The sequence below is a fragment of the Leucopleurus acutus genome (assembly GCF_964270905.1).
Source record: "Leucopleurus acutus genome assembly, chromosome: 7".
Classification (NCBI taxonomy): domain Eukaryota; kingdom Metazoa; phylum Chordata; class Mammalia; order Artiodactyla; family Delphinidae; genus Leucopleurus; species Leucopleurus acutus.
Window position 1 is genome coordinate 4362960 of NC_139150.1, and position 16220 is coordinate 4379179.

A 16220-nucleotide genomic window follows, 5' to 3' on the forward strand; every position below is an offset into this window, starting at 1 on the left:
CAGTATGTGGGTTTTCTAAATAAGGAGAAAATACCTTAACTTTTGTAGTCAAGCTGCATGGCTTTTCTAGGGCTGGAGTTGGAAACATCTTCTTTCTCTGAATCTTTGGTTGTTGGCAATACCTCTAATACATTTTAGAGCTCGGCGATTGTTTTTTTAATAGTGGGAAAAGTACAAATGAATTCTTGGAGATTATTGCTTTGTTTTCCTCCTTTCAGAAGGCCCAGGAGTATGGCTATGACCAGTCGATGATGGCCCGCTTCTACAAACTTCTGGAAGAGAACGTGGAGCACAACGTGATTGGCAGGCTGCCTGTCTTACAGCTCACCGTTCAGTACAGGATGCACCCAGACATATGTCTCTTCCCTTCTAATTACGTTTATAACAGGAACTTGAAAACAAATAGGTGAGTTCTGTTCATTGCATGTTCACCTGTTTTATTTGTAGGTTTGGCTGCTCAGGAAGAATAGCTCTTTTGTTGTGCTTTTAGGTCTTGTTATTAAAAACATAAAGGTTTAATAATTTTAATTATAAAAGTCCTATTGATTGTAGCAAATGCAGATAAACGAAAAGAAAGGGAAAAACCCAACCCCTATTTATGCTACCCAGAAGTAATCACTGGTAACATTTTGTTATATCTACTTCCAGTCCTTGTACTATGCACATCTTTTTTTACTTTTTCTCTTTTGGGGGGGAAAAAAAAGCACACCATGCTCTACATAGTATTCTGTAGCTTGCTTTTTTCACTTACTGTAGTGTGAGTAACTTTCCAATCATGATTGTTATATTTTAATTACATGGGTCATTCTCCCTAGTACTAGAATAGAAATGAAATTCACTTGCTACCTTTCACTAAAATGTGTTATTTAAAAGTATTTAATTTTATTTAAAAAGAAGGTCCTTCTTGTCCTCTTACTTTCCCTTGCTCTCTTCCCCAGAAAGAACAAATGGTAATAATGATTCTAAAACGTTTTCTCTTGTAATTTGACTTGCATTCTAAGTGGTGGCTGCTCTTTTGTAGAATCACAGAGGCCATTCGGTGCTCATCTGACTGGCCATTTCAGCCCTACCTCGTGTTTGATGTTGGAGATGGTTCAGAAAAGCGGGATAATGAGTACGTCCTCCTTTTTCTTCAGTCCCCACTGATGGTCCCAGAATTTTTATATTGTTTTTGTTTATATTTAAATTCAAAATATTTTCCATATAAATCTCTCTGCCTAGTGCCAGTGCACAATCATTTTCTTTTAGCTGGGTTGATAACTTCACCTTTTCAATCATAAATTACTGATGTATTTATATATTTCAGTCTTGATTTTTTTTTTCTTAACTGGGTAGTGGGGGTTATGTTACCTAACATGCGGTCAGCACTTCAGTAGATCCATGCTGAGATCACAGCTGTGAGTAAAACAGACGTGGCCCCAGCGCAACGCTGCTGTGGTCTAACAGGGGAGACAGACATTAACCAGGCCATCACCGTGGTGATTAATGATTCCGGTTGGGTTAAGTGTTGTGATGGATAAGTACAGATACAGTTGAATCAAGGTGGGAGGCAGAGGGTGGACAATGCTTTCAGCATGTTGGATTGTGAATCAGGTGGTTTGTGAATGACAGCGAAAAGGAGCAGTGGTTGCTAATTAGGAAGCACCTCAGAGGAGCCAGGGCTTCTTGTGAGAGAATAGAGGAGGAGCCCGGAGGCTGCATTTGTTAGCACAGGTAGAAATGCCACCCCTGTATCATGACGTATGAAGAAATAGAAATTCCACCTCTGCATCAGGAGAGAGCTGCAGAGCAAGTGGTGTCCTCCGTGAGAATAAGATATTAGTTAATAGTGGTGGAGGGAGGGGCCCCTCAGTGAAGAAGTTAGAAATACGGAGCAGTTGGCTGGGGGGTTGCTGTTCCAGAGGGATTGTGGAGGTTGTAGTGGGGTCTGTTGGAATGGAGCAGAGGATTGAGAGTTTACCAGATAAGTATTATGGGGATGGATGAGAAGAGTGTTGGCCTGAGAGGTGACCAAATAAAGATTACAGGTATGGAAAAGAAAGCTAGCTGACTGGGTTGTCTGTATAGTAAGTCTTGAAATTAGAATAGTGAGTATTTAAGCCTTTAGGGTGAGACAGATAAGGTAGCCTCAGGAATAAAGGTGCGAGTGCAGGGCATCCTCCAGTGTGCACACGTGTTGCATTTGGTATGGTGATGAGGGAACGCATTGTAGTTCGGGAGATGAGTTGGGAGTGCAGGATGAAGCCAGCAAGGACAGAGGGACGTGATCCTGCTGTAGGGCCCCGTGTTTGTTCATCTCTGGGGGCTGGGTCACATTTAGTCTGTGTGGCTGCCATCCTCTCGGTCATGTGGTGCATGATCTGCGTGGCCTGTGGTGGGGAATGCAGGAAGGTAGTACATCGGAAGCACTTTTCTCAGTGTTGGGAAGATAGTAAATCCTTAGTGTTGGCTATTCATTAGTCATACCTTCATTATTATTATGAATACTTTCGTTCTCACTGTGGCTATCCCTGTTTTAATAAGTGAAGAAACTGGTGCCTTAACGTCACTTAACCCCAACCTCTTTTCTCTCATACAACTTCGTGTTTCACTGGGCAGTTATTTTTATATTTATCCATATGTACAATATTAATGGTCATTATAACAGCCTCTTTGAATCACTGCTGACTGAATAAAGATGAAACCTACCTGTGTACCCGTTACTGTAGTGGAAAACAAAGTGGAACTTAACTTAGCGATTGGACTGCTATTAGTTTTGATGTGTTGTATTTTTTGTTTTTGTCTTATTTAGCTCATATGTAAATGTTCAAGAAATAAAACTGGTAATGGAACTAGTTAAACTTATGAAAGACAAAAAAAGGGATTTTACTTACCGAAACGTTGGCATAATAACCCATTACAAGGCTCAGAAGATGATGATTCAGAAGGATTTGGACAAAGAGTTTGATAGAAAAGGGTGAGGCATCTCTATTTTTACAGATATTTCCACTTTTTCTGTTGAATTAAAATGAAGAAAGAGGGGATAGAAGGAAAGAAGAAAAGGAAACTTAACTCTAGGGAGTGGTCTTAGACCCTGGTAGTATAGAACAAGGAGACTAGGACCCTGGCTCCATAGACTTGTGCTGGGAGGGAGTGTGGTTACACTTGTAGCCCCTGCAGATGGAGTGCCTCCTGCCAGTTCAAATGTCATCACTGTTACACTTGACAATGGAAGTGACTGAGAAATTCTTCAGGCCTTTCCCTTTAGTTGGGTGACTTGTTATCTGAATTCTAACTCTACTGAGAATCATGTATTCACATTTCACTTAGAATAAATTATTTAACCCTTTTAGTGCCTTCATGTATAGGATGAAGATCTTGTTTTTGTCTCCTTTATACCTCAACAGTAAAATTAAAAATTAAATATTGGAAATGCATTAACTCAAAAGTTTCTGCACCTAGAAACACACAAAGTACCAAAATTGACTCTAGAAAAAAACAGAAACTTTGGATAGACCTATTAAATGTAAAGAGATTGAGTTAGTAATCACTTTCCAACAGAGAAAAACACAGGACCAGACTTCACTGGTGAATTCTGTCAGACACTAAGAATTAACACCAGTCCTTTGCAAATGCTTCCAAAAAATAGAAGGGAAGACTTTGTAACTCATTTTATGGGGCCAATATTACCCTGATACCAAAGCCATGGAGACATCACCAGAAAAGAAAACTATGGACCAATATCCTTTATGAATATGGATGCAGAAATTCTCAACAAAATAATGGCAGCTGAGCTCAACAGCATATTAAAAGGATTGTTTACCACAGTCAAGTGGAATTTATCTCAGGAATGCAAGGTTGGTTCAACATATGAAAGTCAGTCAGTGTGATATATACCATATTAAAGGGGGAAACCCCACACGATGATCATCTGAATAAATGTGGAAAAGACATTGGACTGAATGCAGCAACCTTTCATGATAAAGATACTCAACAAACTAGGAATAGAAGGGAACTTCCTCAACCTAATAAAGAGCATCTATGAAAAACCCACAGCTAAAACATCATACTTGATGCTAAGATTGAAAGCTTTCCCCCTATGATCAGGAAGGATGCCTACTCTCACTGCTTCTGTGCAGCACTGTATTAGACGTTCTGTGCAGAGCAATTAAGCAAGAAAAGGAAATAAATGGCATCCATAATGGAAAAGAAGAAGTCAAAGTGTCTCTTCACAAATGGCATGATCTGGGACTTGCCTGGTGGTCCAGTGGTTAAGACTCCATGCTTCCACCGCAGGGGGCATGGGTTTGATCCCTGGTCAGGGAACTAAGATCCTGCACGCCGTGTGGCCAAAAAAAATTCCAAAAACCAAAAACACAAAACCAACAACAACAAAAAACAAATGGCATACTCTTAAATATAGAAAACCCTAAAAAAATCTATGGAAACTACTGGTCCTTATAAACAAGTTCAGCAGAGTTGTAGGGTACAAGATCAGTATACAAAAATCAGTTGTATTTCTGTACACTATAGAGAAATCTGAAAAGGAAAAGTTTTTAAATTCCATTTACAATAGCATCATGAAGAACAAAATACTTAGGAGTAAATGTAACCAAAGAAGTGTGAGCTCATACACAGAAGGACAAAATGTTGCTGAAAGAATTTAAAGAACTAGGTAAATGTAAAGACATTTCACGTTCATGGATCGGAAGACTTAATATTGTTAAGATGGCGCCATTCCCCAGGTTGAGCTACAGATTCATTGTTATCTCTGTCAAAATTCCAACTACCTCTTTTTACAGAAGTGGACAAGCTTATTCTAAAATTCACATGGAAGTGCAAGAGACCCTAAATAGCTTGACAGAGAACAATGTTGGAGGGCTCATACTTCCCTCTTTCAAAATTTACTACAAAGCTATCAACACTGGTACTGTCATAAGGGTAGACATATAGACCAATACAATAGAAGTGAGATTCCAGAAATAAATCCATACATTTATGGCCAGTTGATTTTCAACAAGGGTGCCAAGCCTATTCGTTGGGGAAAGAATAGTTTTTCAACAAATGGTGCTGGAATAACTGGATATCTACATGCAAAAGAATGAATTTAGACCCCTGTCTCACACTGTGTACAATAATTAACTGAAAATGAATTAGAGCCCCGAGTCTAAGAGACAAAATTATAAAACTTATAAGGAAACAAAGGTAAATTTATATGACCTCAGATTAGGCAACAGATTCTTAGATATGATACCCAAGCACAAGTAACCAAAGGAGAAGTAAATCGGCCTTCGTAAAAATTAAAAACTTATGTGTTTCAAAGGACACACTATCAAAAGAGTGAAAAGACAAACACACACCGTGGGAGAAAATACTTGAAAAATATTTATCTGACAAGTCATATCCAGAATATATAAAGAACTCATACAACTTAATAAAATGATAGTCTAACTTTTTAAGTGGGCAAAGGATGTGAATAGCATTTCTCAAAAGAAGATGAACAAAAATCCAATAGGCACATGAAAAGCTGTTCCACATCATTTGTCATTAGGGAGATGCAAATCAAACCATAATGAGGAGCTATTTCGCACCCACCAAGATGACCGTCATCACAAAAACAAAACAAGTTTCGGCAAGGATGTGGAGAAATTGGATTACTTATACATTGCTGGTGAGAAACTGTAGAAAACAGTTTGGCATTTCCTCCTAAAGTTGAACATAGAATTACCACGTGACCCAGCAGTTCCACTCCTAGGTACATACCTGAAAGAATTGAGAAGGGGTTCACACAAAAGCTTGTACATGAATGTTCGTAGCGACATTATTCATGATAGTCAAAAAGTGGAAACAACCCAAATGTCCAAAAATGGTACATAGGTAAAGAATAAATTGTGTATCTGTACAAGCGAATAGTCAGTCGTGGAAGGAGTGAAGTACAGTTAACAGTCTATGACACGCATGAACCTTGAAAACGTTATGCTAGGTGAAGGAAGCCCAACACAAAAGGTCCCATGTTTTATGATTCCATTTATATGAAATTTCCCATATAGAAAAGTCCATAGAGACAGACAGTAGATCAGTGGTTGCCAGGGCCTGGGGAGGGGGAGATGGAGGCTGATGGCTGACAGGCACAGGGCTTCTCTCCTGGGTGATGGACATGCTATGAAATTAGATAGCGGTGATGGCTGCACACCATAGTGAATGGACTCAACACCACCAAATGGTGTACTTTAAAATGGTGAATTTTGTGTTACGTGAATTCTATTCCAGTTTAAAAAGATAGCATTAAAAAAGTAAGAAATACTACTGTATAAATATGTATATTTAATAATTATCTTTTTTCAGTAAATATGTTTCTCTCTTCGTAAATAGGCCAGCAGAAGTAGATACCGTGGATGGCTTCCAGGGTCGTCAGAAAGATTGTGTTATTGTTACATGTGTCAGAGCAAATGCCATGCAAGGTTCAATTGGGTGGGTAACTGTCATTATTGATTCTTTGCTTGTTTATGATCCAGAGTTAGATCTTTTTAATCACTGTTAGAGAATACCATCATTTGCTCTATTTTCTTATATAAAAAATTGAGTAATACTGTGAAGGTTTCTTTTTTAAGTTGTGAAGTTGATCCACTGTTAGGTCTGCTTCTCTTGGTACCTTGTGTATTAACCCATGTCACAGTGTGAATCTGTTTTTTCACTTGATGAGAGTGAAACAGATTATTGAATCCAGTATATTTTGCAGGGGCATGTTCTTCTCCATGGTATGTGTCATAATTGATCTACTATCATAATTGATCTACTATCATATTTTTAGGATCTTTTAAGGCTTAAAAATCATACCATTAAAATTTCCAATATCTCATCCAAGTCAAAATAGGAAATCAACAGACAGATGCATCACTTTGAAGGAAAGCACTAGGCATCTTGTTTGTTTGCTGTCCTTAATGGGAATTGCTTCTGTGCCAGGTCCTGCACCATGACCTTAAAGCAGGAGCCCAAGAAAAGCTGTCTGAAACGCCAGTGTCTCACCTACACTGACATGCCGAGTTATTCTGAAGAAAGAAGTAACTTTTTTTTTTCCTTCTATTGCTTAGGTTTCTGGCAAGTTTGCAGAGATTGAATGTCACCATCACACGAGCCAAGTACAGCCTCTTCATCCTGGGGCATTTGAGGACCCTGATGGTAGGTACATTCTAAAGGACCAGAGAAGTCCAGAGTTTGCTCATCATGACTGATACCGGGTTGAGGTTTTGTTTTTATTTTTCATCAAAGTGGAAATGATTTCGAGGCTACAAACAATAATGAGCCTCTTCCCCCTGGTTGTTATGTCCTCCAGCTGCTTCTTCCTGGGAGCTTTTATAATGCCTAAACCGCTCACCCTTTCTTAGCCCAAGACCCAGGTAGGTATCCGTAGTGTACTCTCAAGATGACCTTTAAAAAAAATTGTATCTACATCGTAGAATTGTTAAGAAGACATGTAAACCCATATATGTAAAGTGCTAGAAGATTGGTTAGCGCTTAGTAAACACTCAGTAAATGTGGCTCTTAGCCTAGCAAGCCAGAGAGAGGGGGAATTTGCAGGAAAGTGCTTGGATCTTCATTTCTGTCTTGGCACTTAGAGCAGCACTGCTTGCTGTTTCCCTTGAGGGGTGAGCTCGTCCATCCGTACAGATACTCCTCTAGAAGGAGGGGCAAGTTTACATCTGTAGTCGACAAATAGTACAGCTTAATTTGGTGAATCACAGCTGGATAAAGCATATATTTGCTGCCTGTCTCATTAGGTGTAATAACTCAGTTTCCCTAATTTCTGTATTTAACAGAGTCATTGTTTTATCTCAGGAGAGGTGCCAACTCAGTAGGTTTTTCCCTTGTTTTGGTTAGTTCCACCAGAGGGCGCTCAAATACAGTCTTTCTCATTCAGCTCTTACCTAGATCTGTGGTCTTCAACCTTCGTTGTTTGTGTACCCCCTTGAAAGAATGTTTGAAAGCTGTGTATCCTCCGTTTTTAAGTTTCTATTGAAAATTTTTCATCGTTAAGTGTTGATAAAGATTTTGTTTCTAATGTATTGTAAATATTTGACATTTTAAAATAAAGCTATTGGGCTTCCCTGGTGGCGCAGTGGTTGAGAGTCCACCTGCCGATGCAGGGGACATGGGTTCGTGCCTCGGTCTGGGAGGATCCCACATGCCGCGGAGCGGCTGGGCCCGTGAGCCATGGCCGCTGAGCCTGCGCGTCCGGAGCCTGTGCTCCACGGCAGGAGAGGCCACAGCAGTGAGAGGCCCGCGTACCGCAAAAAAATAAATAAATAAATAAAAATAAATAAATAAAGCTATTAAAAATAAATCCATTATGCCACTCTTAAGTATATCCGGTGGAATAGAGAGCAGTGTTATTCTTTCTGCTCTTTAAAATTGAATTGCCATTTATACTGTTTAGGATAAAATTCAGTGGGGGTAGTTTATATATTTTCATAATTAAAAGCCTTTCTGTTAATATGACTATGAGGCTTTTCTGCCACAAAAAATTTACGTGTAAATTTGAAAGTTTAAAGAATTGGTTTTCATAACTATTTGGGGAAACTGTGTGAAGGGTGCGTGGAACCTCTACTGTTTTGATAACTTCCTATGAATCTATAGTTACCTCAAAGAGTTCTTTAAAAAATTATTTTTCCTGTGACCGTAAGGATCTGAGTATTAACGAACGATATCTTGTCAGTTGAGTAACGTATTAACAATTACTTTCACACAGTTGAATTTTGATAATGTTCAAACCAGAAGAGTAAAATGTTTATAGAGCTGTGTCTCTTAGATGCCCTGATTGCAGGAGCCTTCATGGGCACCCCTCTGTTTACCACCCCCTCTATTTGACACCCAGGCATGTTTACCTCCCCTAGCCGTGCGCCCTGTGGTCAGATTTGGGACAGGTGAGAGTTGTGGTGGTTGTGAAGGATGGAGTGGAAGGGCAGAAAAGCCCCAGGAGGACATAGGGAACTGGGGTTTGGAAGCTGAGGTTTGGAAATTGATTCCCAGAAAACGTGCTCACATCCCCCCCGAGGAAGTCTCTGTGAGCCCCAGAGTCACCGTCACGCAGATTTGAAGACCACTGATGTCTAGCTGCGGTATAGACGTTATTATCTTCACTCTGGGAAGCCAGTGTGACAAAAAGAGACCGACAGAACAGAATAGAAAAACTTCCAGTTTATCATTTGGAGTTTGCAATCCAACTTAACGTATTTGTCCTTGGGCTTCCCCCCTCCCCAGCCTCTTTTTTTTTGGTTCTTCAGCCCAGTTTCCCTTATGGAGATGGAATCAGTGATTAAGGCACTTGGTTTCCTCTGAGAAATCAAGACTAATAGCCCCTTCTCAGAACTGTTTTTGTGATCTAGGGATTGGATTAAACAGCAAGTTCAGGTGCAGTAGAATTGGCAGAAATAGCAGCAAGGCCATCTGCTTTACATCTGCGTTCCAGCCACAGGGTAGGACGCTCAAGAGCTCTCCTGAGTCGGAGATCTGAGCCTGGTACTGCTTACATGCACCTTCCTGGTGCATGCGGTCACCGTACCGTGCACTTGATTTACACGACTTACTTTAAAAGACCCTGTGAGGTCTGCATTGCCACCATAGTTTAACAAATCCAAGAAGCCATTAGTTATATAATGTGCATCATTATTTTATGTTCTGCTATTGAATTGTGACACTCTGTTTTCACTTAGAATTTTTGTTTTATAGTTACTGAAAGAACTCTTTTAGACTTTCGACAGATTTTTATTGGGTTGGCCAGAAGGTTCATTTGGGTTTTTCTGTAACATCTAAATGAACTTTTTGGCCAACCCAGTGTCATACCACTCTTGTTTATACATAGGAAATACAGCAAAATAGGTAGACTAAGATACCCCTGAAAGCATCTGACTTTCAGACTCACACTCTGGTCGTCCCCATTCACCATCCCATGTACCCTTGCTCACGCTCGAACCGTTCCCTGTGCAGTCAGTGTCTCATGAGAGGGCCCCACTGTGGTCCTGGGGTTTTTTCCAACTTCTCATCTCCATTCTCCAAGTTGTAGTGCTGGTACTTTATTGTCTTATCAGAAGATGTCTGGAAAGATGTTTCAGGCAAGAGCCAGGACTCATTCTTTTTAAAAGTGGTTTGTTGACTAAAAGTCAAGAGGTTGTAGTCGCCCAGCCATGAATTCCTCCAGGATTACATACATCGAAACTGCTGCCTGGCCAAGAGGTACCCCGAAGTCAGAAATGGTAAAATGTGAAAATAAAGCGCATTTTATTTATTTTATTTTATTTCAAAGCACATTTTAGAGTCATTTAAATAAAATACTATTCATACTTTACAGTAAGGAAACAGGCTCAGAGAGGTCAAGTGACTTGACCAAGGTCACACAGCAGGTCAGTACTATGTATGCAGCTTCACTGCTGTACCCTTACCCACCTTCATGAATAGTGCAGGAGCCCCCATGAGGGGAGCTATCCTTTTCTTCTCGTTCCTTCAGTCTCCGTCTTTTTTCCTCCCTCATACTCTTTCTTCTTTCTAAAGAGGCCCAAGTTCTGATGGTTGTAAAGAAGCAATTTATTGCTGAGGAAACTCTAAAAGGAAGAGAGGAGAGATGCGGGAGTTGGGTTTTCGTTTTGTTTTGTTTTGTTTTTCCCTTTAGATGTGCTTTTCATAACTTAAGCCCTTCTAGAAAAGAGACAAAAGTGTGACAATATCTTTGGAATAGTTATCTCAGCGGATTAAGATGGTTTAGCCCTTTGGAGTTTGGGAAGCCTTTGGGAATTTGATGAAAGCTGTGGACCTCTTTCTAGAACAGTCAGCATGCACTCAAAAGTTAGAGCTTTCTGAAACCAAGCCTTCCTCTTCCAGAATGTTAGCCTTGGCCGGAGGCAGGCAAGACTCTAGGATCAGCAGTGTCACAGGGAACTTGGTGGGATGACGGAGCCCTTCTGTGTCCGTGTTGTCCAGGATGCTAACCCTAGTCACATGTGGCTGCTGAGCACTTGAAATCTGGCTGGTGCAGCTGAGGAAATGAATTTTTAATTTTATTTAATTGAAGATTAAATAGCTACATGAGGCTACCGGCAGTTGGTACAGATTTGCATGACAGCTAATTCACCACGTGGCCTGAGTAACAGTGGTAAAATGGTGGACGTTCTTTCTTTGAGGTGGTGCCCAGTGTTCTTTTCTAGCAGCGTGGCTTTATAGTTCTGTATTCCACCTTATTTTTCCTTTCAGCCTTGTCTAACAAGTAATGGATTCTTGAGAATCTGTTCACGAAGGTATACTTACTATTTGTTCAGAAGTGAAAGCTGGAACCTCTGCTTCCCAAGCATACGAGTGTTTCTTTGCGATGTAATTTTCTTCCTTCTCTTTGTTTCAAGGAAAACTATCATTGGAATCAGCTGATTCAGGATGCACAGAAGCGTGGTGCCATTGTTAAGACTTGGGACAAAAACTATAGACAAGATGCAGTGAAGATTCTGAAACTCAAGCCCGTACTGCAGAGAAGTCTGACTCACCCTCCTGCTATCGCCCCAGAGGTGTCCAGACCCCAGGGCGGAGTGCCCAGCAACAAGCTAGACAGTGAATTTGCCAAGATGTCTATTGCTTCTTCCCTGTACCCCTCACCCTCTGACTCCAAAGAAGCCACTGTCACTGTTACTGCAAATGACCCTGAAAGGCCACCCATTCAGGACTGGCTTCGGGACCCACGACTACTTAGGAGGATGGGCTTGGGCTGTGAAGCCAAAGGGAAATGCCTCAGTGAGCTGCAGCCCTCGAGCCCCCAGTATCCCGGAGCAGCGCCTCTCTCTGGAGAGCCAGGCTCCCCCGGAAGGCACCAGGATCCGACCAGTATCGGGCAGCAGCCCCCCGCCAAGGGAGCTGCTGTGAACAACCACAGACCTCACGCGCAGTGCGACCCTCCAGCTGCTAGTACCGATGCTTCCACGAGTAAGAGAAAATGTGCCCAGGAAGGGGAGGCAGTCAGCCACAGGAGGGAGACCAGGGCCTTCCCTGAGGGGGATCAGGAGACGTGTGGCTCTCTGAGCCACCACACAAAGAGGAACTCAGGCTGGGACGAGAGGGGGCTGGAGGAGGAGGACAGTAGCTTGAAGAAGAGGAAGCTTTCATAGTGGGGCCAAGTGAGACTGTCAGCCACAAGCATTACTGCAAACTTCAGGTGACCAGCTAGTAGGACTGTCCAGATAAGATTACTTTTTTCCTTAAAGGAGTTTGTGTGCTGTTGGAAAACAGAAAATGTATCCTGACACATGGGCCTCTTGGTCATCTTCAGTACCTTTTGACAGTTGCAGAAGCTTTCAGAAGGCATTTGTGTATCAGTAATAATGTCCTCGAAGTCGAAGACTTAAAATGTTGATCTCTTGTTCTTCTGTAGAAAAGGTCAGACTGGAGAGGATGCTGTAAAAGTTGGAATGTATATTTGTGTAGCAAATAACAGAATCCTTTTAAAATTTGATCTGGTAGACAGCTTTTCTTTCCCCTGCTTAAAGTGTTAATCATTTTCAACAGAACAGACCTTATATTGAAAAAAAAAAAAGAAAGATGGGAGGAGGGCAGGTCCTTTCAAAGATTGTTGTAGGAAACAGACATCTGTAACAGCCCAGGCGGCCTGAGAGAAGCGAGTCAGTGCATTGGGTCAGATGCCTCTAGTCCTGTTAAATCAACTGGAGTGTCCTGGGCAAGACCCTGGGAAGCAGAGCTCTGTTAGGTGAAATTCCACTCATGCACCTTTTTAGACAAGGCACCTTGGCACAGGATATTACATTTCTGTGACGAGTTCGTCTGCCTGCTGTAGTGAGCACATAGTTCTCTAGCTAAAATTCTCATTCTTCGTGAGATAGAAGAATGTGAAATGAAAGAATAATTCTTGAAATGTCATTCAGATGCCCCCAGCATATTGTGAATTTCCTGCAACTGGTAGGTTACAAATCCAGTGGTTGCCAAGTATTAGATCAGTGCTGGGGTGGCTTGTGGAAGCCTGTAGATCAGCAAGAGAATCCAACTCATGAAAAGCTGGATGTTTAGCATCTTCCCAGGGATTCTGGTCACCAGGCAGCTTGGGAACCAGGCAGGGCAGACCAGATACAGTATTTTAGGCAGGAGAGAAACATCCTCTAAAAAGAGAAGGATGGGGGCTTCCCTGGTGGCGCAGTGGTTGAGAGTCCACCTGCCAACGCAGGGGGCACGGGTTCGTGCCCCGGTCCAGGAAGATCCCACAAGCCGCGGAGCGGCTGAGCCCATGAGCCATGGCCGCTAAGCCTGCACATCCGGAGCCTGTGCTCTGCAACGGGAGAGGCCACAGCAGTGAGAGGCCCGCGTACCGCAAAAAAAATAAATAATAATAAATAAATAAAAAGAGAAGGATGGGAGAGGAGTGCAAATACTTGGCGTTGAGAACAGGAAGAGAGTTGACAGATTGCGTCTGATCTTTGGAAACCATCGTAAGTGACGCAAATACACCGCTGTGGTGGAAGATCTGGTTAGAGGGGTTGTGCTTCTGTGAAAGGAAGTGGCCACGGTGGGTGGAGATTAGAGAGACTTGGATGAGGGCAGGGCTGCCTAATTTCAAAGTCCAGTTTTCCAAGCGCACACACACTGCTGTTGAGGTATCCCAGACTGAGAATCTGTGTTAGTAACAGTTGACCATTGTTTGAAGTAGCGGTTTGTAGTGAATGCTGTGCAGCCCTAGGTAATTTGGGGGAGAAATCACACATCCTAAAGATGAATGTGCACAATTTGAAACTTTTTCGGTCATCTGCGTTTTTTTTTTGTTTTTTTTTTTTCCTCGGTACGCGGGCCTCTCACTGTTGTGGCCTCTCCCATTGCAGAGCACAGGCTCTGGACACGCAGGCTCAGCGGCCATGGCTCACGGGCCCAGCCGCTCCGCGGCATGTGGGATCTTCCCGGACCGGGGCACGAACCCGTATCCCCTGCATCGGCAGGTGGACTCTTAACCACTGCGCCACCAGGGAAGCCCAGTCATCTGCTTTTTAAGCAAAAAGGGCTTTGTGTTCATCAGGAATTCTACTGAAGCAGGTTATTAAGAGCTTTAAAAAAAATGGTTGCCAAAGGTTTAAACATGCTACTTCTTTGTTACCCTTGTCCCTCCCTCTGGTGTCCAGACCTCTGCTGATGGGATTGAACACTCCTGTCACTCGGGGAGCACGCGCTCTGTCCCCACAGTCAACCTCTGCTCCCCGTTCACGGAGGCAGGCTGAGCCCCACTCTGGGTCAGGGGCTTCGTAAGCTTCCTGCCTGGCCTTTGGCAAGAAAGCTCATTGTTTAAGTTTACTTTCCTACTATCTTGGTAAAATGCTTCACTTAGCAGACACTTGTAGTGACAGTTTAGAGAATCTAAAACCTGTAAGCTTGTAGAAGAGGCATGCTGGAAAGAGCTGGGGTCAGGAACTTCCCCACTCCGCTCACACAACACGTGAAGTAAGCGCTCCCCACTGTACGTACTTTGCTGCCCCACCCAAACGATGTTATTTCCAGTTAAGTTTGGTGCCTGTTCTCACACGTTGTGTTCACTTTTGGTTCACCTTCCACCTAGTCTGGTAACGCGAGAATTAGTGCATCATCCCTTGTAATGAGCAAGCCTGTGTCCTGACAGCCTCTCCCAGCAGGAAACAGTCATACCTGACATTGCATTGGAATCGATTTGTGGTTCCAGCTGGTGTATGTATTTGCATTAAGCATTTCATATGTACAATGTGGCCTTTCTTGATGTGGCTGTCATAGCAGTGTTGTTGATTGGTGGTTAACCTTACTGCAGGTGAAAAATACAGCTGTTACTTTTGTCCTTGCCATGGAGTTATAAGAAAGTGGCCTTGTCTTCTTTCAATCTTAGTTCTTTCAACATGAATATATTCTACTTAAAAATTTGTTTTGCTTCTTTGTATATGATTTGCCTTGGATTTACTGTGCAGTTTATTTCTGTGTTTTCATGTATTATCAGGAGCAAATTTGATAAGTACATGTGAATAACCTCCTGTAAATGAGTTTTATAACAAAATTGTAGTAAACTATTTTCTAAAGTTACTTGTGCAGATTGATAATTTTTTTGCTGTAGTTTTGATTCTTTCTATGCTCTGAATTCCTAGCTGGGATTTGGCAAGCAGTAGCCCTGTTGTCTTTGTTAAAACCTGAATATTAAGAGAAAATGGCAGAATTAAAAGTGGAAACAAGAAAACTGACGTGGGTTAGGAGTTATGTGTTTTTGAATGAAGGTTCAAGGTACCTCCCAGGTACTCCATTTAGTCTGCCATTAGATTTATTTTATGCCGAACTTATCTGGTGACGATTTGCTTTATTCAGGTTTCTCATCCAGTCCGCACCCCCAGCTCTCCTTGCTTCTCAGCTCTTCTTGGAATCTTACCCATAAGGTTGCAGGGTGCACTGTGGCTAGTTGTGGTGTCAGTTACACGTTGACATTTGGTCCAGAAACGCATGCTCACCTCCAGGCTGAGATTGGGGAGCGGGTGAGAGAGGAGGGACAGATGAACAGTGACCCACGAAAGGAGCTCCCGGGGCACCGATGGGGGCGCAGGGAATAGATGGCCAAGTTGGGGGTCACCACTGATGGTTACAAAAGTATAAGTCGTTTTATAAAAGCAGTGGCTTCAGGGGGCGGTGAGATGTGCTGTGCTCTGCCAGGACGTGGGCAGCGCCAGCTTCGCTGGGCCTCCCGCTTATTCCGGGTGGAGGCACCAACCACCCACGAGGGTAAAGTGACGTACGTGTTCTGGGGCGAGGTGAACTTGCCAAGTGACCTGATGAGAGGTGAGCGCTCTGTGATGGCCATTTTATTTATGGAATTCGTTACTGCAGCAGCTGTAGCAGTGATTTTTAAAGTCCCTCCTGACCAACACATGCGCTGTCACCACCATCTCCTGGGTTTCGCCATTTATTGTTTGAGGAATAAATAATTCGGGGAGGAAACTGAAATTTACCTTGAGCTTAAATAGAATTTCCAATGTTTTGCAGCACCGTGAAGGCGGGTTCTGTACACAGGGGATCCCTCCATAACTCTTAAAGGACCTGAGTTATCGTCACCCCGTCCTGCTGTACAGAAGGCATTTGCCAAGTCAAATGGCGTAAATGGTGTCTGCAGTTGGATGGTGCTCGGAACCACGGGCACTGCCTTTGTGCTCTCTTCGTTAGAGCTTGGGCCCAGCCGTGCTGGTGGACACTGTTGCCTTTGGTCTAAGCAG

At 42.6% G+C, this 16220-nt stretch overlaps 1 protein-coding gene across 6 annotated transcripts in view; it reads left to right on the top strand.

Annotated features, from left to right (window-relative positions):
• SETX (senataxin) overlaps positions 1 to 15007 on the top strand; it is an 81376-nt gene extending 66369 nt beyond the window's left edge. For 2 of the 6 annotated variants that reach the window (XM_082842486.1, XM_082842490.1), the window contains 6 exons: positions 219 to 406; positions 1022 to 1114; positions 2792 to 2956; positions 6352 to 6450; positions 7071 to 7158; positions 11367 to 15007. In XM_082842486.1, coding sequence (XP_082698612.1) covers positions 219 to 406; positions 1022 to 1114; positions 2792 to 2956; positions 6352 to 6450; positions 7071 to 7158; positions 11367 to 12119 — 1386 coding nt within the window. In that variant the 3' untranslated portion in view covers positions 12120 to 15007. The remainder of the gene's footprint in view (positions 1 to 218; positions 407 to 1021; positions 1115 to 2791; positions 2957 to 6351; positions 6451 to 7070; positions 7159 to 11366) is intronic. The other 4 variants (XM_082842485.1, XM_082842487.1, XM_082842488.1 and 1 more) reach the window with 4 other exon arrangements.
• The last annotated feature ends 1213 nt before the right edge of the window (positions 15008 to 16220 follow it).